The sequence below is a fragment of the Pelophylax lessonae genome, assembly GCF_965119305.1.
Source record: "Pelophylax lessonae genome assembly, chromosome: 4".
NCBI lineage: Eukaryota > Metazoa > Chordata > Amphibia > Anura > Ranidae > Pelophylax > Pelophylax lessonae.
The window spans coordinates 416751674-416775515 of NC_138771.1; the positions used below are offsets into that span (position 1 = coordinate 416751674).

At 39.9% G+C, this 23842-nt stretch overlaps 1 protein-coding gene across 1 annotated transcript in view; it reads left to right on the top strand.

The window, feature by feature from the left end:
- Positions 1-23842, top strand: part of GABRB2 (gamma-aminobutyric acid type A receptor subunit beta2) — a 672214-nt gene that overhangs the window by 291615 nt on the left and 356757 nt on the right. Inside the window, exon 4 of the mRNA XM_082254879.1 lies at positions 10113-10333. Coding sequence (XP_082111005.1) covers positions 10113-10333 — 221 coding nt within the window. The remainder of the gene's footprint in view (positions 1-10112; positions 10334-23842) is intronic.

The window sequence follows — 23842 nt, forward strand, 5'->3', positions numbered from 1 at the left end:
GCATGACCGCGCAATTGTCAGGTAAATTTGCACAGTGCCGAATCGCAAAAAGTGGCCTGGACGTAAGACAGCAAAATCCTCCGGTGGTAAAGTGGTTAAAATTGGCTTTAGTATATTGTTTACTGAAAATGTGTGCTGATAAACTGTTGCACAAATGGGAGTACTTATTTTAGATGATTGCAAAATGAGCAAGCAGTTTGACCAGGCAGTGGGAAAAGCAAATAGAATTCTAGGATGCATCACTAGAGGGATCATCAGCAGGAGGAAGTAGATCTTTAGTGAGACTATATTTAGAATACTGTGTTCAGTTCTGGAGACCTCACACCAAGATATTGATAGGATAGAATGAGTCTAGAGAAGGGTAACAAAAATGGCAAATGGTCTAAGCGATAAAACATATCAAAAGCAACTTCAGGAACTTATTATGTACAATCTGTAGGAAGGAAGGGAAAGAGGAGACAAGATTGACACCTTTAAATACACCAAGGGGGTGAATGATTTTCAGCAACAACGGCAGACTCTATGGACTATTTGTTCTTTTTTTCTGCCTTAACATTTCTATGTTGCTATGCAACACATACTGTACATGACCTAAAAAATAATACCACTATGTTTTTCTCCAGGATGTCTGCTTTAAGAAAACATATAATGTTTAGGGGGGCTCAACTAATCTTTAGGCCTCAAATTATTTTTTGTACATGTGCAAAAAACACAAAAACAGTTTCGGCAGTGAAAGGGGTAAAGGTTTATGATGCAAACAAAAAAACTACTTTTAAAACCTAGGTTTACCTTTAGCACTACAATTCTAATTAGTGCAGTGAATAAGTTATGAGCAAAATATATAATTTAAAAAAAAAATCAATCATATGAAAGTGATATAATGAAATCTGTGAAAAATCCAGTATAAGATGAACATAAAAAAGTCCTTTCACTGAAAAGTCCTTTTCAATATTAAACAAGAGTGTCCATAAAGTGCAAAAAAGTGTATATATAACATTGATTGATGAAATCCACAACCAAGCACCAACACTTAGCATACGCTTTTTACCAGATAGCATGGACCATAAATTATAATGGTCAAAAAAAAGGACAAAATAACCCAGCACCCGAAATAGGCGGTGGTGCCTCTGCAGCAGCTCCAAATGGATTGGGAATATAAAAAATGAACAAGCATAGTGAAGCCTGCTAACATTTAAGTCCTTTTATTTAAAATATGTAAGAAGTACCTTTGATGAGTTGTAAAAAGACACAAACATGTCAAAAACCAGCAGACTATCAGCTCACGAGAAAGGAACGCCAAGTAACGTTTGAGTAACGGCTAAGCAAGCCTGATGTCGTCAGTAACAGCCAATCCCGATTAGGGTTACTGAACCCTAAACCATTCCAGCTAAACTATTTTTGAGAGGTAATAAGTCAGATACTATTACTATTAGCTAGGACGAATAGCAGCTTAAGGTTCTAATTACCTAAGCCGGTAAACTTAAAGGTTTTCTGATGGCTAATAACAGACTGGGGTGTGTATTGTCCTGCTAATTGGGTTTAATATGGGCTCAATCAAAAGATTTTCTGTTTGTCATGCTTTTGTTTTTATTTTGGTTAATTTGGTTCTGCTGTGTCCCATCAATGTACTGATAATATGATAATATGTTTTTGAATGCAGCTAAAAGTTTGTTAATGAAGATACACTCCTAGGATTATAGCCAAGGACAGAAAAGGGATCACTGCTATTCTAAAAATGTCATTCCTGAATTATAAATTTTAAACAATATGACTGCCCTTTGTCTTTTGACATTGTTTTTTGGGTGGCCAGTTTGCAGTATCATCACATCATATGCTTGAAAGCCCTTGGGCTTGAGTGCAATCAAACCTCTGCACTGCTTGTTATTATGAAGGAGCGTTGGGGGCTAAGCTACGCACCTTGTATAAATTATAGCATGAACATAGAGCTACTAAATAAAGGTATGTAGCGCATATGGAAATTGTGATATCATGGACCCTTCTGTACCCTCTGTACATTTCAGAATTACTTTAAGCTTCAGCTGCCTTTGTATAAGGGAGTACAACAATGTTTATAAAGTGCCAAGCTATTTTTTTCTTCCATGGTAATTTGATTTCAAGTAGTCTGCTAAACTAAAATAAACCACATATTGTTTCACTGGAGTAATTAATTTGTGACAGCCCTTCAGATTACACGAGCTGAAGCCCATTGGCAATGAGTTTGTCATGCTGTGAATAATTTTATTTAATATTTTCTTTTATCAATCTTAAATAGCAAGCATGTTGGAGAATCCTGCGCATTCCTAATTGTGCAAAATCTTAAGTGAGTTTAACCAAGAATATTCTGGCATAATTTATAATTCTAGGAAGGTTCAGGTTGCTCACTATTAAAGGTGAACTAATTATCAATATGCTTTGGAGATAATGTGCTAGTCAAACACATATTTGGGATATGTTTTCATTGTTAGGAAAAACTATGTTTGAAGCACATTTCTCGAAGTGCAGTCTGAAAAGTCTAAGCATTTCTAGTTTGAAGTTTCAGGACACAATCTCACATGAGCATAAACATAAGATAGGCTCAAACTGACCAATTGCCATTTTTGGGGGCTGGTAGGATGTTGGATGGTGTATATGTGTTACCTAGGTTTCTTACCTAAACATGTTGAGGGGCTCCAGGGTTGATGATTGATATGGAGCACACAAACTTTCTGTTTTCTCAGAATCTTAATAAGTCCTGTTGTCCATTCTAAGGTCCACACCCTACCTGGTAACCAGACCTCATTACTCATCTCAGCTGTACAAAAAGCTTTATATACTGTACATAAGATGGTTTTCACTGCTCGCTCTTACTTTTCTTTACCATTTGGTTCTGCATCTAGGTAAAAAGCTAAGTTCTGACAGAACTTTGCTCAATTAGGGCGCAGCAATGCAGGGTGTTCGTTGTGCGAACACCTTGCAAATTCAGGTGTTCGGTGAATGGCCAAACAAGCAAATGTTCAGCCCGAACTCACGCTCGGCCCGCACTGTTCGCCCATCCCTATGTAGGAGTGAGGTCTAGACAAAGTGGTATTTTCCTGGTTGTTGAACGATTGCATAATGCGTGTTGGGTTTGTCACATTAGAAGTATGAATGCATACATAGTTAGTCTGGTTGAAAAAGGACACAAGTCCATCTAGTTCAACCAATAAAAGGGGGAAAAAATTATACAAACTTATATACACAATCCTATACCCAAAGTTGATCCAGAAGAAGACAAAAAAACCTAGCAAAGCATGTTTTATTTGCTCCAGCGGAGGAAATAATTTCTTCCTGATCCCCCAGGAGGATATTCCCTGTATCAACTGTACCTATAAATGCTAGTATCCAGTATGAATGCAAAAGAAAAAAATAGCTTCTCTAATAGGGTATTTTTGTGTCTGATTCCAGTGTCTCTAAAAATAATTTATGGATACAGATAAACAGATTACGGATACATCTTTCAGAAGGAAGTTTGAATTTTTGTATAACAGCAAGTTAATCCAAAAATCTCTTAAATTGGGGCACACATATAATGAAGCATAGTACCCTTTTAGTTTGGAAAAGCATTGCAACTCTACTAGGTTTTTGTTACTCATTAAAGATGCAATTAAAGCACCATAATAACCATCCTAGACACCAGATAGGTGTTTAGTTATTTGATATCATGTCAAAATAAAAAGATGAGATCTTAGGGAGGTGTTTGCCATTCCCTTTTTATCAGGAGTTGAAAACTGTATGGAAGTGGATAAATAGATGATATGATGCTGATATTTGAAGTTTAGTATCTAGGGGCAGAGCTAAAAAAAAAACTCAGCATTTGTACTACTGTGTTCTGTGTTAAGAAGGTTTTCCCTACTGTTGTCTAGCATTCCACTGTATTCTATACACAGCGATCATAAGAATATAGTAAATAGTGGAGCTAACTCTTAATATAAAACATTGCTACAACGTAGGGTGTTTTTAGCAGAAGAAAAGTATCTTCAGATGAAAATGTCTGCTTTTATCCCTAGAAATGTTTTTATTTTCTATGTACACTTTACAGCACATATAGTTTAATGTAGTGTATACTCCTGGCTCTTTCCCAAATAGAGCTGGGTGCTAGGTACAATGAAACTCCTATGCATATGTGTGGGAGATACACTTAAGGTGCTGCCAAATATACAAAGGATAACAAGGGACCCAAAGGAAGCAGCATAGGAGGAACTGGTGGCTGGGGGGTTGCAGATCAGTGACAGCATGAATCAGTCAATACTGGGGGAGGACACACTTGTAAGGTAATTGTACCATAATGTGCAAGTATGATGTGCTTCCTCCACCCAGTAGCTTTTCGTTCTACACTGTGATATTTAACACTTTTTAGATTGCTCTAAAGGACTTCCAACTGCTCTCCCACATTTTCCCAAGGGCCTGTCATTGCACTGGGATAGGCTGTCAGAAAGTACTGGAGACAGGTCTTCACAGTATGAATATGTTTATTTAGATGTTTTTTTTTCTTGACAGGTTTACTTTAAATAGACTAAAGCAAATAGGACACACCAGGGAAGACACACCAGGGTATAGAGGGGGGTGTAACACATAAGTGTATAGGCAACCAAAAACAGTAAAGGTTAGAGAGGAAAATTGGCTAACTCGAGGATTGAGAGGTTGATTCCAAATTAAACTGAGAATCAACCCATAAATTCCAAACTTTCAAAAATTGGGGTAGAGAGTCGTGTACAATTGCTGTCAGGCGTTCCATTCTATATATCTGGGCTATGGTTTGTAACAATTGGGAGTGTGTGGGAGGTTTAGGGGACAACCAACAATGAATTATAACCCTCTTCGCAGCTAATAAGATAAATGCAACCAATTTGTTGGCATACTTGGGGATACCCGAATCAGGGAGACCTAACAAAACGTGGACAGGATCTAGGGGAAATTCAAATGTGGTAGGTTTATTCAAAGTGAGGGATGTGGATTTGGAAAAGAAGATATGCTTAATTTGGAGAAAAAGAAAAAAAAAAGATGTTTAGGGATCTGATATTTATGATGGAGTTCAGCAAACGATAGTTGTTTGAGGGTTAGAGGATGTATCATATTGCGAAGATACTGCTATAGGATAGACTGTCTGGAATATCAGAACTGAATAGCATGTTCAGTAGAGGTGGACATGGAGAAGAGAGAGAGAACCTCTGAGAACATTTCTTCCATAGAGAGAGAGTAAATAACATTGGACCCAGGCATAAGCTTTTTAGTTGTGTCATAGATGAACTCAAATCTGACCAAAGCATAGCCCAGGGATGTACAGGGCCGGTAATACTTAGTTCTATCTCTGACCATCCACTGGACACAAAGCAAATTGACCAAGCTGTAACTGCTCTGAGGTGTGTGGCATAGTAGTATTTAATGATGTCTGGGGCATCCAGCCCTCTTTGGGATTTGGGGGGCAAATACTATAGAGCTCGCAAAGCAATGAGACTTGTTATGCCAAATAAATTTTAAAAAGGATCTTTGAAGGTGTTTAAGCTGCATCATTGGGATATTGACAGGAAGAGTTTCAAAATATTATAAAAGTTTTGGAAGTATCAATATCTTAAGAAAATTAATCCTCCCCAGGAGAGACAAGGGATAGATATCCCATTGCTGCAGAAGATGAATAATTTCCTTAAATAGGGAGGGTAGTTGGCTTTATAAAGAATAGGGTAGGAGGCGGTTAAGTGTATTCCTAGGTATTTGAGAGAGAAAAGGCACGAGTGGTAATGGAAGATTTTCTGTAGAGTGGCAAGAAGTGAGGGGGAAATATTTATGGGTATGGCTTCTGTCTTGGCTGTGTTGGTCTTGTAGCCTGAAAGTAAACCAAAGGTCCTCAATAAGTCATGAAGAATTGGGAGGGAAGTGTGGGGACTAGTCAGAGTTTAAAGGATATCGTCCACAAAGAGGGACAGTTTATACTTCCTCTGCCGTAACAAATAAAAACCCTTGATGTCCGAATGTGAGTGAATAGCCTTGGCTAAAGGTTCTAGACATAAGATGAAAAGCAAAGGAGACAGGGGACAACCATGTCTGGTACCATTGCTTAGGGAGAATGATGGTGACAGAAAAGAGGACAACTGAACCCTAGAAGTGGGATGGGAGTGTAGAGCATGAAGGGCTTTGATAAATGGACCACTAAATCTGTAATGTGAAAGGGTGGCAAACATGTAAGGCCAACTGAGCCTGTTGAAGGCTTTCTGAGCATCTAAACTCAGGATAAGGGCTGGGCGAGTGGTCCTGTTAAGCATATCTATAAGGTCAACGGTGCTTCTCGTGTTATCTCTGGAATGTCTGGTAGGTACAAAACCCACCTGGTCTTAATGTTTAAGTTTAGGGAGCATGTGGGTAAGTCTATTAGCTAAAATTTTGGTAAATATTTTGTAATCAGAGTTAAGAAGGTCTATGAGTCTGTAATTGCCAGGAAGGGATGGCATTTTTCCAGGCTTCGGGATAACTGTAATATGAGCATGTGAAGACTGGGGATGAGGGACATTACCTTTCATCAAGGAGGTAAATACGCGTATTAGATAAGGACCTAGAATCGGGAGGACCGTTTTGTAGTAGGAATATGGTAGTCCATCTGGGCTAGGAGATTTGTGAGAGGGTAAGTCTTTACCAACGGCAGTTATTTCTTCTAGGGTGATGGGAGCATTTAATGTGGAAAGGTGGTTTTGAGATAGCTTAGGTAGCTGTAAAGAGTCAAAGAAAGAATCACATTAAGCTTGTGAAAAAAAAGGTATTTGGGGTCAGTTAAAACAATTGTATAATTTATGGTAGAATTCCCCAAATACTTTTGTCATATTTTGTGGGCAGTAGGTAGGAGATCCATCAGGTTGCATAAGCAAGTCAGGGAAGGAGTGGAATGGGCAAGGTTTGAGTCTATTTACCAGCATCCTATGGGGCTTATTAGGGTATTCATAACATTTCTGCTTAGCCCATAGGAGAGACTTAGCAATTTTATTCATGTCAAGAGTTTTTAAACAGTTCCGCAGAGAAGTGACCATGTGCAGGCGAGCCACCGTAGAGGAAATGAGTAGTAAACTTTCCTTTTTTCGGAAAGAAGATGGGACCGCTGGAGAGCAGTGTCTTTTTTCAGACGAGAGCCAGCAGAAATACACTGGTCTCTTAAGTACTCCTTGTGCTCTTCACATAGGGTGGAGACCGCCATTACAGTGTTCTCATTCAACTGGAAAAACTCAGAAAGATCTTAAGAAAGTTTGTCTCTAATAGTAGGATTTTGAAGGAGGGAATCATTAAGGTGCCAGTGACATGTCTTAGTAGAAGGGGTAAAAAAAGGACAATATCGAATTGGATGGGGGAATGATCAAACCAGGTAATGAGGTTGATCTCCGATTTAGGAATAGATGGCAATGGTGGAGATGTCACAAAGAAATGATCCAGTCTAGAGTATAATTTGTGTGGGGGGGGGGGGAATAAAATGTGAATTGTTTGTGGGTAGGGTGTTTAATACTTCATATGTCTAAAAGATTATGTGCTCTAATAAGTTTATGAAAAGAAGCTGACAAACGCTTAACTTTGACTGAGGGGGTAGATGGAAATAGCAAACATCTGTTTTTCTAGGGGACATGGTCAGATTGAAGTCCCCTCCTATAATCATGAAAGGTTGGGAAAATTTCCCTAAGCTCTCCAACACATCTGTGAGAAATTGAATTTAACCTGAATTAGGAGCATAAACAATAATTAAAGTAAATGAGCACATCAAAAAATCCAAGTCCAGAAAAACAAATCTGCCATGGGGGTCCGCATAAGAGGATTCAATTTGTAAGGGACAAGAGCATTTAATCAAAATTGCTACTCCTGCCTTCCCCTAGGGGTCTGGGGCAGTAAAAGAAGTGGGAAAATGTTTAGCTGCAAATTTAAAGGAGCCCCCTGCACAGAAATGAGTCTCCTGGACTAAGATTATATCAGTTGCAGAAGATTTTATTTCTTTCAGTGCTAACCATCTCTTTTGAAAAGAGTTTAAACCCTTTACATTACAGGTAAGAATACTTAAAGCCATTACAGAACAATATTAATACAACGTATCTAGCACAGAATGTATAAAGAGGCCGAAAAGGCCCATGGTGTGTAAAAAAGGGAGAAAAAAAAAAAAAGAAACAGCAGCAATAAAGGACATTATTGCCAATGTGTCCAAGTAGTTCAGACAAAAAGGGAAGTTCAGGTCAAAAAGAGACCTGGCTGAAAAACAAGAACAAAAGATAATAACCTGTGAGGTGGAACCACACAGAAATCCAAGGACAAAGCCGAGGATTAGGAAGGGAAGTATGGAGACCTCCAAATCTGGCAGGGAGGGTCTCCACCGTCTTCCGCCAAAAAGGATCAGCAATAAAAAAATTTAACAGTGAACTGGAACGAAAGTTATAAAATCATCCTAGGATTGTGGGAAGACTTTTGTTAGTAGGGAAATCATAACGTGGTGTCGGCGCCAAGTGGCCAAGGACAAGGAGAGATGAGCAGGTCCAGGAGGTATCTTTGGGTGGGGTGTAGAAAATAAGAGGAAGGATGGTGAGGTATAGAAAAGGACTTCTGCTGCCTTTTCCGAGTCGGGGTCTTCTTCTGGGAGAGGTGGAAAACCCAGGTTACCAAGGAAGGCTTTGCATTCCTGAAGGTCCCGCATGGAATGTTGGATACCATTTTGAGATGCAGATAGGCGAAAGGGAAAGCCCCAGCTATAAGTAAGCTGGTGATTCTGTAAATGGGAGGTTATTGGATGGAAACTTTAGAGTTTAGCAAGTGTTGATATAGGCGATAAATTGTTGAAGATTTGTATCTTGGTTCCCTTAAATTCCAGCCTGGTTTTGTTGCGAGTGGCCATTGTGAGAGCTTCTTTACTGTCATAGTAATGGAATCGTACTGTGGTATCTCTGGGGTTGGCTCCTGCTAGGGGGTTTAGGAGCCAAAGATCTGTGGGCTCAGTCTAAGCAACAGTCAATATCAGGAATAAGAGGGGCTATAGTGTTGAAAAGGCTCAGAAGGTAGGGGCGATTCTCATGGTCTCCAACTGATTCGGGTACTCCTCGGATCCTCAGATTTTGATGGCGTTCCCTATTTTCTAGGTCTTCTTGATGCATTTAAAATTGGGAGACCGTATGTTTTAAAGCTGCGTTATCCTCCTCCAATACATGTACATACTTTATAAGGTTGTCAGTATGTTCACCCAGTTGAGTAATCTCTCCTCGCAGTTCCTGGGCAATTTTCCCCATTTCTTGGGTGATATTATGTGTTGAGTTTTGCAAGAGGGTCTGTAATTTGACATCCAGGACCTCCACTGTCAGAGGGGTGGTCATCCCAGCCGAAGGAGTGGAGGAGATGGCAAGGAGAGCGCTTCCATCAGCCGCGAGCGGATCTGGCGGGTCGTCCTGCATACTCGAGGCCGGGGATGCAGGCCTACACAGGAAGTGATCCTGGGTCTGGGAAGGCTGCAGCTCTGTGGTGGGTGGAGAGGCCGGCATTTGTCGTCTGATTTTCACTATGGGATGCCCAGCAGTATCGGTGAAGTAAGGCAATGACTCCTGTGGCTGTAGCGACTGCAGATCGTGCGGCGGAAGTCTCGGAAGGACGGCGGGGACAGGAGCTTGCCGATTACACGTCCGCCATCATTAGAAGCTGTGCATGCGTCCCAATATATATCTTTTATTTTACTTCCCACTTTGCCTGGTAATATGAGGTTTCCTTATTGCTAAGGTTATATGCAAATTCATTCTGCATTTATTGATAGGCAGGTAGAATAGGATGATTATTCATTTCTCTGTGTATTAAAATTTGTGCCTGTTACAGTAATTATTAATGTGATAATTAAAACATGATTGTAAAAACAGAATTTATTACTGTCAGCTCCCCCTGAGTTATCTCCCAAATGTTCACAGACAGATTCACTTTATTAAAAAAAAAAAAGCTAAAATATTTTATAATCCAGATAATTTGTCCAGTCATTTGTGCGTTGTAATAAATTATAAAGTGTGATTCTAGCTGTGAAATAATACTGAAAACGATGTATTCAGATGCTCAATAGATCCATTTTATTGAAATTACTCATTGTCCGTTTTTCTCTCCCCTTCTTTCAGGACTATACACTGACAATGTACTTTCAGCAGGCATGGAGGGATAAAAGGCTTTCATATTCTGTGATTCCTTTAAATTTGACCTTGGACAATAGAGTGGCAGATCAGCTGTGGGTTCCTGATACATACTTTCTAAATGACAAGAAGTCTTTTGTTCACGGTGTTACAGTCAAGAACAGAATGATTCGCTTGCATCCTGATGGTACCGTGCTGTATGGTCTAAGGTCAGTCTGTAATACATACTTCTACTGGATTGCATGGTCTTCCATTTCGGAGTGGTAAAAGCATTACTTATCAAAAATGTATGTGCTTACAAAGCATTCAGTCATGAGTATGTATGATCATCTGCATGATTATGGGCTATCATAGCTTTAAATTGACTCTAACACCATTTTTGCATTACTAATATGCATTTTCCCAATGTTGATTAAAATTGTTATACTGTTCTGGATAATTTCTCTTCAGGTATAAGTACATCAGAGTGCATATATTATGCTTTTTCTGGTGTCCCTTTTTTTCTTCCAAAATGTCTTTTTGTTGACCAGTGTTCTATTCTGTGTGTGATCTGTCTGATCAGTTACAATATTACATCATTCATGGTCTACAAGAACTTTTGGTCTCACATAAAACTTGTGTTATATTTAAACACATGCTAGAATATTTCATGATCACATACAACCAATATAACTGTATATACTAGTGATGACAAACCTTGGTACCCCAGATTTTTGGAACTACATTTCCCATGATGCTCAACTACACTGCAAAGTGCATAATCATCATGGGAAATGTAGTTCCAAAACATCTGGGGTGCCAAGGTTCACCATCACTGGTATATACTGTATATATTAGGCATAGGAAGTGGGAGTAGGTGGGGACAAGCCCTTTTTTCATTTAGGAAAATGGTAATTGTTAATTTGTTTTGGAACTTCTGGGTCAACTCATTGAGAATAGTGCACTCATGAGTGGCTAGTGTCCTATCTCAACAATTGTTAAACAGAAACAAAGTAATCCCAATAAGCCGCTGAGAGATTTTTTTACAGGCTATGCTAAAAAAAAAAAAAAAAAAAACAGCTATCCTAAATACAGTAGCAAATAAATGGAAATGTAATCATTAAAAAAAAAAAAAAAACTACAAGCACTGTAAAAATAACCAACAATATTTATGCTCTCAAAATATCTAAAGTTGTCCTTTAGATAGTAGCTGTACTTTTCTATGAACAACAATCTGGCATTACCTTTATGCTGCATCAGACTTCCTATTTAAAATTCAGAACTTATGTACAGATGAAACAAGCTCCTATTGTCCCCACCTCTCCTAGGTACCAGTAGAGCAAAAATATATAATGTAAATCATACTAAATGTATCATGTAACGTTAGTGTGTGTCATACGTAATTATTGGTACACATGTTTGTTTGAAATCTATCTGTCAGAAGACCTTTTTCCCATAGATTATGGTTTTAGTGGGATCTAAAAACTTCAACTCCACAATTTACCAGCTGATGGCAAAATCTGATATTGCAGCTCCTCCACTTTATTAAAACTCTTATGTCCTAAACAGTGGAGTTTGCCAACCAAGCTATATAAAAAGGTGGCCTTAAAGCTAAAGTTGGTGTTGTTTTTAATTGTTAAGATATATGTACTAAAGGGAAACCATTATCACTTTAAGTCAATTTCGATTTTTGTTTAAAGATTATACATCTATATACTTTTGCTTTATATAATTTCGTTACTATTAATATATACGCTGTTTAGTTCACAAATAAGCATATAATACAGGATGTACCCATGAAATGGGATTTGAAGAGCATTTTGGCTTTCCAAAAGGGTACAGCAGTGGCTGTTTCATTTCCAACTGTCTCTCGTTATTTAAAGTCTACATAGAGCAGGGAGCGTAAGCATTTCAGGTTGGTTGGCAACACTCTGTAAAGCTGGTAAGTCATGGATAGAAATTTGGCAGCTTCAGAAGGGACTGGCTGAATTTCGATCCATTTGTGGCCACCATGATCAAACAACAGTCAATCTATTAACTGCTGTTCAACCGCCCTTTCTGATAAAAGCAGGCATAGGCTTCAGCACTGATCAGAATACAATAACGCAGTGAGGACGCTTCCCCCATTGACCTCAAATGTGTGGCTGCGGGAATCGGGTCAGTTTTTTTTTTTTTTTTTTTCAACCTGCTGGTTGAATAAAAAGAAAAAATGGTGCAATCAGTGGTCAGCTTTAACATCAGAGTTTATTCCAACACAGTTAAGATTTGCCTTGCAAAAATGTAAAAAGGAGTCTAGAACTCTACCTAATGGCTAGAAATCATAAATGTATAGCATTCATATGATTTTTTTTTTTTTTTTTTACTTTTTTCATTTATTTAAGAAATATTTTTGGATACATGGCTAGGCAAAAGCAACTTGAGGATATGCAGATTTCCACACTTATGACAGCAGAGACACCCTTTAACCTGGTACCCAAAGGAAAGAAGCAGCAGAACACATCAATTCCTTGATATTGATTCCTTGATAAGAATTTATGACATTTTTAATAAACAACTAAGAATTGACTATCATCACCTCTCATACTCCAAATTATGCAGAGGCAATGGCATGCTGGAGCCCACCAAACACTATCCTACGACACACTTATTTAGGACTATAACACTTATCACAAACAATGGATGGCAATTGATCGGGAATGCTTGTGAAATCCCTCTACAATGACTTATATGGTTAACAGAAACACATACTAGAACTCTTCGTCAACACTCCATTGTAGGACCACCTTGAAAAAAGCAACTACTTCCAATTTTCACAAAATATTCCTATAAAAAAATATATACTGTATGTGTGTGTTTATCTAGGTCTTTATTTGTCCGAGCTTTTGTCATAAATTTGTCAAATGTGAAAATCGTGAAATTTGACTTTTCTGTCTTAAATAGATTACAAATAAAAAATATTTTTGTATTGAACATTAAGAAAATACATACCACATTTTGCATTCTCTTTAAATACACAATTACACACAAATCACTGCTGACACAAGAGGATTAATTAAGCTCATGATGAAGAAATGTCATGCAGATTTAAATTTTAAGGCCACAAGGGAAAGGAGATTAAAATTGAACAGAACTCTAAACTTACAAATTAGGCTAAATTATGCCCATTGATTGTAATAATGGAATGTCTAACCTTTACTTCACAAGTCTGTTGCCCATTAGTACAACTATTTTGTCTGTATTATATTGACTGGTGTAATGCCTTTACATTCCATTTGTTAATTCCTTTTACTTTATTACCTTTTATAGAGCACAGTACCACCTAGTTGGAAGTGTTTCTAAACCCAATAACAAACATTTAATGTATTGCAGTTTACCTGTCCTTTGATGTGATTGCTGCATTTATTTTCTTTTTTTCAGGCTAAGTAAATTGTCTGCAAGTACACAAAAATGTTTTTTGATGAAAATCTGGAATCCTTGTGTACTGAACTAAATTTGAAATCATTTTTCTAGGCTTTTTCTTTTAACTATAAAACTTCAGCTCCTTATATAAAGGTGATGAGAACAGGGTGACGGGTTTATAGTCCCAATCAAGAGAGCAGCCTAGGGAGACAACATTGCTCCTCTATAGGTACAATACAGTGAGTGAGAGTTATCAACCTAGGACAGAAAGCGTGTTACTGACACAGTTGCTAGTTACAAACAAATGAAAAAAGGTTTAACCACTTTAAGACTGGAAGGATTTGCCCCCTTCCTGACCAGGCCATATTTTGCGATTCGGCACTGCATTAATTTAACAAACAATTGCGCGGTCCTGCGACGCTGTACCCAAATAAAACTTATGTCCTTTTTTCCCACAAATAGAGTTTTTTTTTTTTTGGTGATATTTGATCACCTGTGCGACTTTTATTTTTTGCGCTATAAATAATTTTTGAAAAAATAACAATATTTTTCACATTTTTTTTATATGAAATTCTCAAAAAAAAAAGTAAAAATCAAATAATTTTTTTTACATTTTAGGTCAATTTGCTTTCTGCTACATATTTTTGGTAAAAAAAATTGCAATAAGCATATTTTGATTGGTTTGCGCAAAAGTTATTGCGTTTGCTAACTACGGGAAAGATGTATGTGATTTTTATTGTTTTTTTTGTTTACTAGTAATGGCGGGGATCTGCGATTTTTTTTGCAGGACTGCGACATTGGGGCAGACAGATTGGACCCCTAACTGACACTTTTGGGGGTACCAGAGACATTACTACAGTAATCAGTGCTATAAATATGCACTGTTACTGTAAAAATGACACTGGCAAGGAAGGGGTTAACATGACTGGTGATCAAGGGGTTAAGTGTGACCCTAGGGGTGTGATTCTAACTGTAGAGGGGCGTGGCTTGTGAAGTAATCACAAAGACATGCGATCCTATATAGCAGGATCACATAGCCTCTGTGATCACTTCAGTGAGAATGACAGATGGCTGTGTTTACATCAGCCGCCTGTCCTTCTCTCACTACTGCGGGAGATCACGGTCACATGCGCTAGCTCACCAGGTAACGAGCAGGGGCGGGAGCGTGCCGCCAGCGGCACGCACTCGCCCCTACAGTCTCCTGAGCGAGCAGTAAATGCAGTAAATGCGCGGTGGGCGGGGCAGAAGTGGTTAAGCAGTCTTGAATTTTTCAGATCCTTTGCTTGTTTTTTGTTTTTTACTAAACAGATACCTTTTGGTTTAGAGATTGATGTTTATTGACTTTTAAACAATACAAATGCAAATATCACAAAACAAAAAAACAACACAAAAAAATAAAATATTGCTTTTTAACCACTTCCCGCCCGCCCAATAGGGAATTGATGGCAGGAAGATGGTTACATTATCCTGACCGGATGTCATATGACGGCGGCAGGATAATGTGTTCTGCGTGCCCCAGCGGCGAACGGTGGTGCGGTGTGTCACTCTGACACACTGCATCTCCGATCTCGGTAAAGAGCCTACTGACGTAGGCTCTTTACCATGTGACCAGCTGTGTCCAATCACAGCTGGTCACATAGTAAATAGGAAGAGTTTCCTCAGTCTGTGCCTAATAGGCACGAGTAGAGAGCCAATCTGCGGCTCTCCTGACAGGGGGGATCTGCACTGGTAATCAGAGCATTGATTACCAGTGCAGACCCTTGGGGGGGGTGCCACTAGAGCCACCAGGGGTGCCCACCCATGATCTCGGGGATGGCCACCAGGGATGGCAATCAGGGCTCAGGGAGCCCGCCAGTGCCCTCCACATCAGTGCTGCCTGCCAGTGCCCTCCCCATCAGTGCTGCCCAACAGTGCCCATCATTGCCATCTACCAGTGCTGCCCATCAGTGCCCATTATTGCCCACCAGTGCCGCCTATCAGTGCCCATCAGTGCTGCCCATCTTTGCCAATCAGCGTCCACCAGTGTCGCCTACCAGTGCCCATCAGTGCCGCCTATCAGTGCCCATCAATGCTGCCTATCAGTGCCCATCAGTCCCGCCTATCAGTGGCCACCAATGCTGCATATCAGTGCTACCTATCAGTGCCACATATCAGTGCCCATCAGTACTGCATATCAGTGCCGCCTATCAGTGCTGCCTATTAGTGCCACCCCATCAGTGCCTCCTCATCAGTGCAGGAAAAAACATATCTATTTACAACATTTTACAACATAAACAAAAAAAGTTTTTTTTTTCAAACTTTTCGGTCTTTTTTTATTTGTTTAGCAAAAAAGAAAAAACCTTGTGGTGATTAAATACCACCAAAAGAAAGCTCTATTTGTGGGAAAAAATTACATAAATTTGGTTTAGTTACAGTGTTCCAGACCGTTCAATTGTCATTCAAAATTCAACAGCGCTAAAAGCTATAAATTGGCCTGGGCAGGAAGGGAGAAAAGTGCCCGGTGTTGAAGTGGTTAATGTCTGTTCATGTCTGTTCAGCTTCTGTAGTAAAAAGTGAATGTTTAAGAAAGCAAACAACCATTGCAATAGAGAATTCCGGTTCAAATCTCCCAAGCATGCTATTTATTGTGATGTTGTTCATCAAAGGACAATGTCATTTCAGATGCATTATTTTCATTTTATTTGAAATACCTCTCAGTTTGTTTGTTTGTGTTGTTTTTTTTCTTTTACACAACAAGTAGCTATTAGTAAAAAAAAAAAAAGTTTGTTGGCTACTGATATGCTACGGTCAAGGAAAAAGTGCAGGTACCTTGTTTTCTGTGCCACTTCTTTTTGTTTTGATATACAGTCTTTAAGGCTCCGTTCACATGTAGGCGTTTTGGGGCGTTTTTGGGGAGTTTTTCTGCTCTAGGATCAGCTCTCAAAACGCCCAACAAGACAAATCCTATTCATTTCAATGGCCCCTGTTCACATCTGAGCGTTTTGACGCTGTGAGCAAAACGCCCAACGCTCAAAAAAGTACATGAGCTTCTTTTTGGGCAGATTACAGGCGTTTTCCATTGGTCTCTATTCAATCTAAAAACGCCTGCACAAAAAACGCCTGTAAAAATGCCTGTAAATCGCGGTAAAATCGCGGTAAAAAACGCGCGAAAACCCTACGCTCAGGTGTGAATGTAGCCTCAAACAGTAGTTAAAAAAAAAAGTTAAAAAGTGCAGCTCCCATGTACTGACCCCAAATCTCAACCTAAACCCTGAGGCTGACCCTAATACTTCTACCTAAACTGTAAAGCTTAGTTCTCATTGGTATGGTGCTATGCCCCATAGAGAAACATAGGCTGGATGTACAGCAAGTAGCCTTAGCTACATAAACCATGTGCTCATTCATGCTGTATGGGTCACCACACCTGTGGGAAGGAGGCTCTAACCAAACCCCCAAAATTAGGTCTTATTCACACTAGCACTGCTGTATTAATCTTTTGACGGAGAATCCCACAACCTGTTATCTGGGAAGTATAAACAACTTTTGTGATTCCCAGATCTTTTGTTCCTATGTTTATATGTTCCTGCTTTAAAGCAGTTTTAGCCTTGTTTAGAATTGTATTTTCTCGAAATGCATCTAAAATGAAGATAACTAAATTAAAATAAATGCTCTGTTTAAATGGTACCACTGAAAATCATTTTATGCATTTGGAAATGGCCTCTAATGGCATATAAAATCATAGAAACACAAGTTTGACACATGTAAACGAAGCCTTGTTTAATCCTTAACAACACTTAAAGTGGTTCTAAAGGCAGAAGGTTTTTTTTTTTTTTTTTATCTTAATGCATTCTATGAATTAGGATAAAAAACCTTCAGTGTGCAGCAGCCCCCCTCAGCCCTCCTAATACTTACCTGAGCCCCATCTCGATCCAGCGTTGTGCACAAGTGCCTTGACTGTCCAGGACTCTCCCTCCTAATTGGCTGAGACATAGCAGTGGTGCCATTTGCTCCTGCTACTTTCAATCAAAGTCAGTTAGCCAATGAGGAGAGAGAGAGGGGGTGGGCTCAAACCACAGCTCCCTGTCTGAATGGACACACAGAGCTGCAGCGCAGCTCGGGTGCCCCTATAGCAGTGATGGCAAACCTTTTGCACCCAGATGTTTTGGAATTATATTTCCCATTATGCTCAGCTATAGTGCATGAGCATCAAGGGAAATATAGTTCCAAAACACCTGGGGTGCCAAGGTTTGCCATCACTTCCCCATAGCAAGCTGCTTGCTGAGGAGGCACTCAACAGGAGGGAGGGACCAGGGCTGTTCTGTGCAAAACCACTGCACAGAGCAGGTAAGTATAACATGTTTGTTATTTTTAAAGAAAAAAAAAAAACAAGACTTTAGTTAACTTTAAGCTGCCCGTACACTGGTAGTTTCTTTTTGTACAGTGGATCACAGATCGGTGTACTGGGCCACAGTCAGCAGTCCTGGTATCCTGTGATCAAAGTGATCACATGAAAATAGTAAACAATGGCTGTCATTCATGATGCCACTGGTTACTACTGTGATCAATCACAGCGATCACATGGCACAGGGCCAATCACAGTGGCCCTGTACCATATGATACCTGTGGCCAATCACAGCTAATACAGTAGTAGACAATTATTGTCACTGTACTAAGCCTTCGCAGTGTAAAAGAAAGAACCCCACCTTCCATCAGTAAAGTGCAACTATGGTGGTACTGCACTACTGCACTAATTAAAATATATATATATTTTTTTTATTGTCACCAGAGCAGGTAAAGTATCTCTATGGTGGCATTGTACGGATGTGATGGTGATCATGTACAATGGCTGGTTGGTCTGATATCACTGTATGTTGGTACATCCAGTCATTGTCTTTGATCCCCAATACACCTGGCCAGTGCTGCCAGTCAGTGTCCCTAATCACCACCACCACAGGAGTTACAGTGCTCCTGATCTCTGCCATACCAGTCGTTTGTGGTAATTTTGTGAGTGTTTCTACTGTCCAAGTGCTCCAGGGCCTCCAAAAATGTGATAGGTGGTCAGAAAATTAGATGCATAATTTATGCTCCTTGAAAGCCCAAAGATGCTGCTTGGATTTTGGGACCCTTTATGCATTGCCATACTCAGGAGGAGTAGAAGAATGTGTTTTGGGGTGTAATTCTAAATATTCCTATGATGTGTGTTAAAGAATATCATATTAATTGACAAGTTTGTGTAAAAACTTTTTTTTGAAAATTAATTGCCTCCTACTGAATACCTTAGGCTGTCTGTTTTCCAAAAATATGTATTTTATATATTGTACCGGCATTTTAGGGCCTCAAGAAATTAGATAGGCAGTTAGTGCATCAGGATTGATCAATTTTTAAATATACACTGCTCAAAATTAGAGGAATGCATCAGATCTCAATGGGGAAAAATATCATGCTGGGTATCTATCTATACTGATATGGACTGGGTAATGTTTTAGGAATGAAAGGATGCCACATCCTTTGATGGAAATGAAAATGATCAACCTACAGAGGGCAGAACTCAAAGTCACCCCCAAAAATCAATCAAAGTGAAAAAATGATGCAGCAGGCTAGTACATTTTGCTGAAATTTCATTGCAGCAACTCAAAATGGTACTCAGGAGTTTGTATGGTCTCCACATGCTTGTATGCATCCCTGACAACGTTGAGGTATGCTCCTAATAAGACGGCGGATGGTGTCCTGGGGTATTTCCTCCCAGATCTGGGCATCACTGAGCTTCTAAACAGACAGAGGTGCAGCCTGGTGGCTTCGGATGGACCAAAACATAATGTCCCAGAGGTGTTCTATTGGATTTAGGTCAGGTGAGCATGGGAGCCATTCAGTGGTATCAATTCCTTCATTCTCCAGGAACTGGCTGTACACTCTCGCCACATCAGGCCGGGCATTGTCGTGGACCTAGAGGAATCCAGGAAACACTGCACCAGCGTAGGGTTTGACAATGAGCCCAAGGATTTCATCCTGATACCTAATGGCAGTCAGGGTGCCATTGTCTAGCCTGTAGAGGTCTGTGTGTCCTTTATGGATATGCCTCCACAGACCATCACTGATCCACCACCAAACTGGTCGTGCTGAACAATGTTACAGGCAGCAGGGTGAACCTTCTCTCATCTGTTAAAAGAACAGGGTGCCAGTGGCGTATCTGCCAAATCTGGTGTTCAGTGGCAAATGCCAATTGAGCTCCAGGGTGGCAGGCATTGAGCACAGGGTCCACTAGAGGACATCAGGCCTTCAGGCCACCCTCATGAAGTCTGTTTCTTATTGTTTGGTCAGAGACATTCACACTAGTGGCCCGCTGGAGGTCATTTTGTAGGGCTCTGGCAGTGCTCACCCTGTTCCTTCATGAACAAACAAACAGATATCAGTCCTGCTTATGGTTTAAGGACCTTCTACGGCCCTGTCCAGCTCTCCTAGTGTAACTGCCTGTCTCCTTGAATCTCCTCCATCTTGAGAACATGGTGGGAGACACAGTAAACCTTCTGGCAATGGCACATATTGATATGCCATCCTAGAGGAGTTGGACTGCCTGTGAAACCTCTATAGGGTCCAGGTATCGCCTCATGCTATCAGTAGTGACACTGACCCTAGCCAAATACAAAAAACAGTCAGAAAAATTGAGTAGGCAAAGAAATTTCAGTGGCCTCCACCTGTAAAACCATTCCTGTTTTAGGGTTGTCTCATTGTCTCCCATCTAGTGCACCTGTTGTTGATTCCATTAACATCAAAGCAACTGAAACTGCTTAACAACCCCCTCCGCTACTTAACTGACCAGAGCAATATCCCAGGAGTTTAATTGACTTGATGCTGTACTCTGATTAAAAAGTGTTCCTTCAATTTTTTGAGCAGTATATATATTATAGTTTGTAGACTCTATAACGTTTGCACAGACTAAATCATTTGCCAATATTTACCAAAGAAATGAAGCAAAATTCTAAATGTATGAAAAAAAGGGTATTTTTTTGCAAATAGAAAGAAAAATTAGGTTTTTTTTTTTCAAAATTTGTGTTTTTTTTTTTTTATAGCAAAAAAATGAAAAACCCAGTGGTTATTAAATACCACCAAAAGAAACCTATCTGTCTAAAAAAAAAAATTGATAAAAATGTAATTTGGGCACAATATTTCATGCCCGCGTAATTGTTTTTTTAGAGTATAACAGCACTGACAACTAAATCTGGCCTGGGCAGGAAGGGGGTGTAAGGGTCCGGTCTTGAGGTGGTTAAAGATGGAATAGAGGGGACAATTCCAATTGGTCTGCCACCCTGTGAGACAGACTGGACAAATAAAAGGAACTGCTCTCTGGGTCAGGCTCTGCTCCTACTGGTTTGTGTACCACCTGGTACATAGCATAGTTCTGTTTGAACTTCACTGTAATGATAACTGCTGTGAAACCCTCTGGAAACCTCTGTGTTTGGATTATCACAGTTCTCTCCTCTTCAAAAGTTCCTATCAGAGAGAATTTTTTTTTTTGCAAGATATGATTGTTTGAACACAGCAACGTGGGTGGGGTGCTCTCTCATGTACCCCTCTCTTTCACCTCCAGCCCCCAAAAATGTTTATCTCAGGCACCTACAGCCTCACCCCACCGTACTGCCAGTGTTCCCCCTGGTCTGCATTTACCCAGCTCCGGCAGCCCAATCTATGGTTCCCCTTCTTTCACTTTCAGGCCCTCCCATACTTCTCCACTTTTCTGCCTTCAGTAGCACTCTTCTCTATACTGCCTCTTATGTCTGATAACCACCGTACTGGTATTGATCTCTGTACTGCTCCTTTCACATGCTTGCTGTGGCTCTCTGTGCTGCTCTTCTGTGTCTCCAGTACCCCTATGTATTGCTTTCTTTTTAAGCTTCAGAATCTTTCTCATCAAACTATAGCGTCTCTCAATATTGATCCACTCATCTGGGTGCAGAATCTCCCTGAATTTCTCCCCAGATCTGCCTCCAATGCCCTCATACTGCTTCTTACTGCTAGTGCTGTCATTTTTCTGCACCATTTTACTTAAATAGCATCCCCCTCTGTTTGTCGTCTTTCTCAATCATCTTTCCCTTAAGTGGAGATTGAGACATGTCATTTTTGTAGCGTTTATGCTATCACTGAAAAGACTTTTAAAAGCTTGAGTTTCAGACACTTTATAAATTAACAAAACTTCAATATTCTGTAGTGAACCAAGAACAAGCTGGTGACTGGCAAATTAGCAAGTGATTTGCAACTCACCAACTGCATTAAAATGTTAAGGCTTCAGGCTCCCGTATTGCATTTACAATTTGCATAAGTTCAGTTCCAGGGAAGTCTATGGGTTTTGGTAAATCAAATAATTCTTCACTGGACACAGTAATAACAAATAAACAAGAGATATACCTGTTTATTATTTTGCATGTATTATATTTAATTTTCATTTCACAGCAATTCAACTTTCAAGCATTTTTGGCCTCTTAACTTTTAATTTCATTTTTGTTTCATGAAGGAGTTTTGTGTTGCGTGCCAGTTCATGATCATATTTAAAATAATGTAATGAATTTCAAAAAATAATAGCAAAACTAACATAATGGGTACACACTGTGTCAGAGTATCAGTATTTTATATTAATGAAAAATCGGAAACTCTAAAAGGAATTTCAAATTAAGTGTTCTGATTCAGGATCTAGCATGAGCAAACACACAGGGATTTTATCCACATGCTATAAACAACATATGATCCCTTGCACTGTTACTTTGTTGTTGAAATAAGGGTTTAAAGTGGTGTTAAAGCTTGTTTTTTTTTTTTTTTTTTAAATAATAAGCATGCTATACTTACAGTATCTCACAAAAGTGAGTACACCCCTCACATTTTTGTAAATATTTTTTCATGTGATAATACTGAAGAAATGACACTTTGCTACAATGTAAAGTAGTGAGTATACAGCTTGTATAACAGAGTAAATTTGCCGTCCCCTCAAAATAACCCAACACACAACAAATAATGTCTAAACCGCTGGCAAAAAAATTGAGTACACCCCTAAGTGAAAATGTCCAAATTGGGCCCAATTAGCCATTTTCCCTCCCCGGTGTCATGTGACTCATTAGTGTTACAAGGTCTCAGATGGGAATGGGGAGCAGGTGTGTTAAATTTGGTTTTATCGTTCTCACTCTCATGCTGGTCACTGGAAGTTCAACATGGCACCTCATGGCAAAGAACTCTCTGAGGGTCTGAAAAAAGAATTGTTGCTCTACATAAAGATGGCCTAGGCTATAAGAGGATTGCCAAGACCCTGAAACTGAGCTGCAGCACGGTGGCCAAGACCATACAGCGGTTTAACAGGACAGTTTCCATTCAGAACAGGCCTCGTCATGGTCGACCAAAGAAGTTAAGTGCACGGGCTCAGCGTCATATCCAGAGGATGTCTTCGGGAAATAGACGTATAAGTGCCGCCAGCATTGCTGCAGAGGTTGAAGGTATGGGGGGTCAGCCTGTCAGTGCTCAGACCATACGCTGAACACTGTAGCAAATTGGTCTGTATGGCTGTCGTCCCAGAAGGAAGCCTCTCCTAAAGATGATGCACAAGAAAGCCCGCAAACCATTTGCTGAAGACAAGCAGGCTAAGGACATGGATTACTGGAACCATGTCCTGTGGTCTGATGAGACCAAAATAAACCTATTTGGTTCAGATGGTGTCAAGTGTGTGTGGGGGCAACCAGGTGAGGAGTACAAAGACAAGTGTGTCTTGCCTACAGTCAAGAATGGTGGTGGGAGTGTCATGGTCTTGGGATGTATGAGTGCTGCTGGCACCGGGGAGCTACAGTTCATTGAAGGAATAATGAATGCCAACATGTACTGTGACATACTGAAGCAGAGCATGATTCCCTCCCTTCAGATACTGGGCTGCAGGGCAGTATTTCAACATGATAACGACCCCAAACACACCTCCAAGACGACCTCTGCCTTGCTATATATGCTGAGGGTAAAGGTGATGGACTGGCCAAGCATGTCTCCAGACCTAAACCCTATTGAGCATCTGTGGGGCATCCTCAACTGGAAGGCGGAGGAGCGCAAGATCTCTAACATCCACCAACTCCGTGATGTCATCATAAAAGAGTGGAAGAGGACTCCAGTGGCAACCTGTGAAGCTCTGGCAAACTCCATGCCCAAGAGGGTTAAGGTAGTGCTGGAAAAAAATAGTGGCCACACAAAATATTGACACTTTGGGCCCAATTTAGATGTTTTCCCTTAGGATTGTACTCACTTTTGTGACCAGCGGTTTAGACATTAATGGCTGTGTGTTGATTTATTTTGAGGGGACAGCAAATTTACACGGTTATACAAGCTGTACACTCACTACTTTA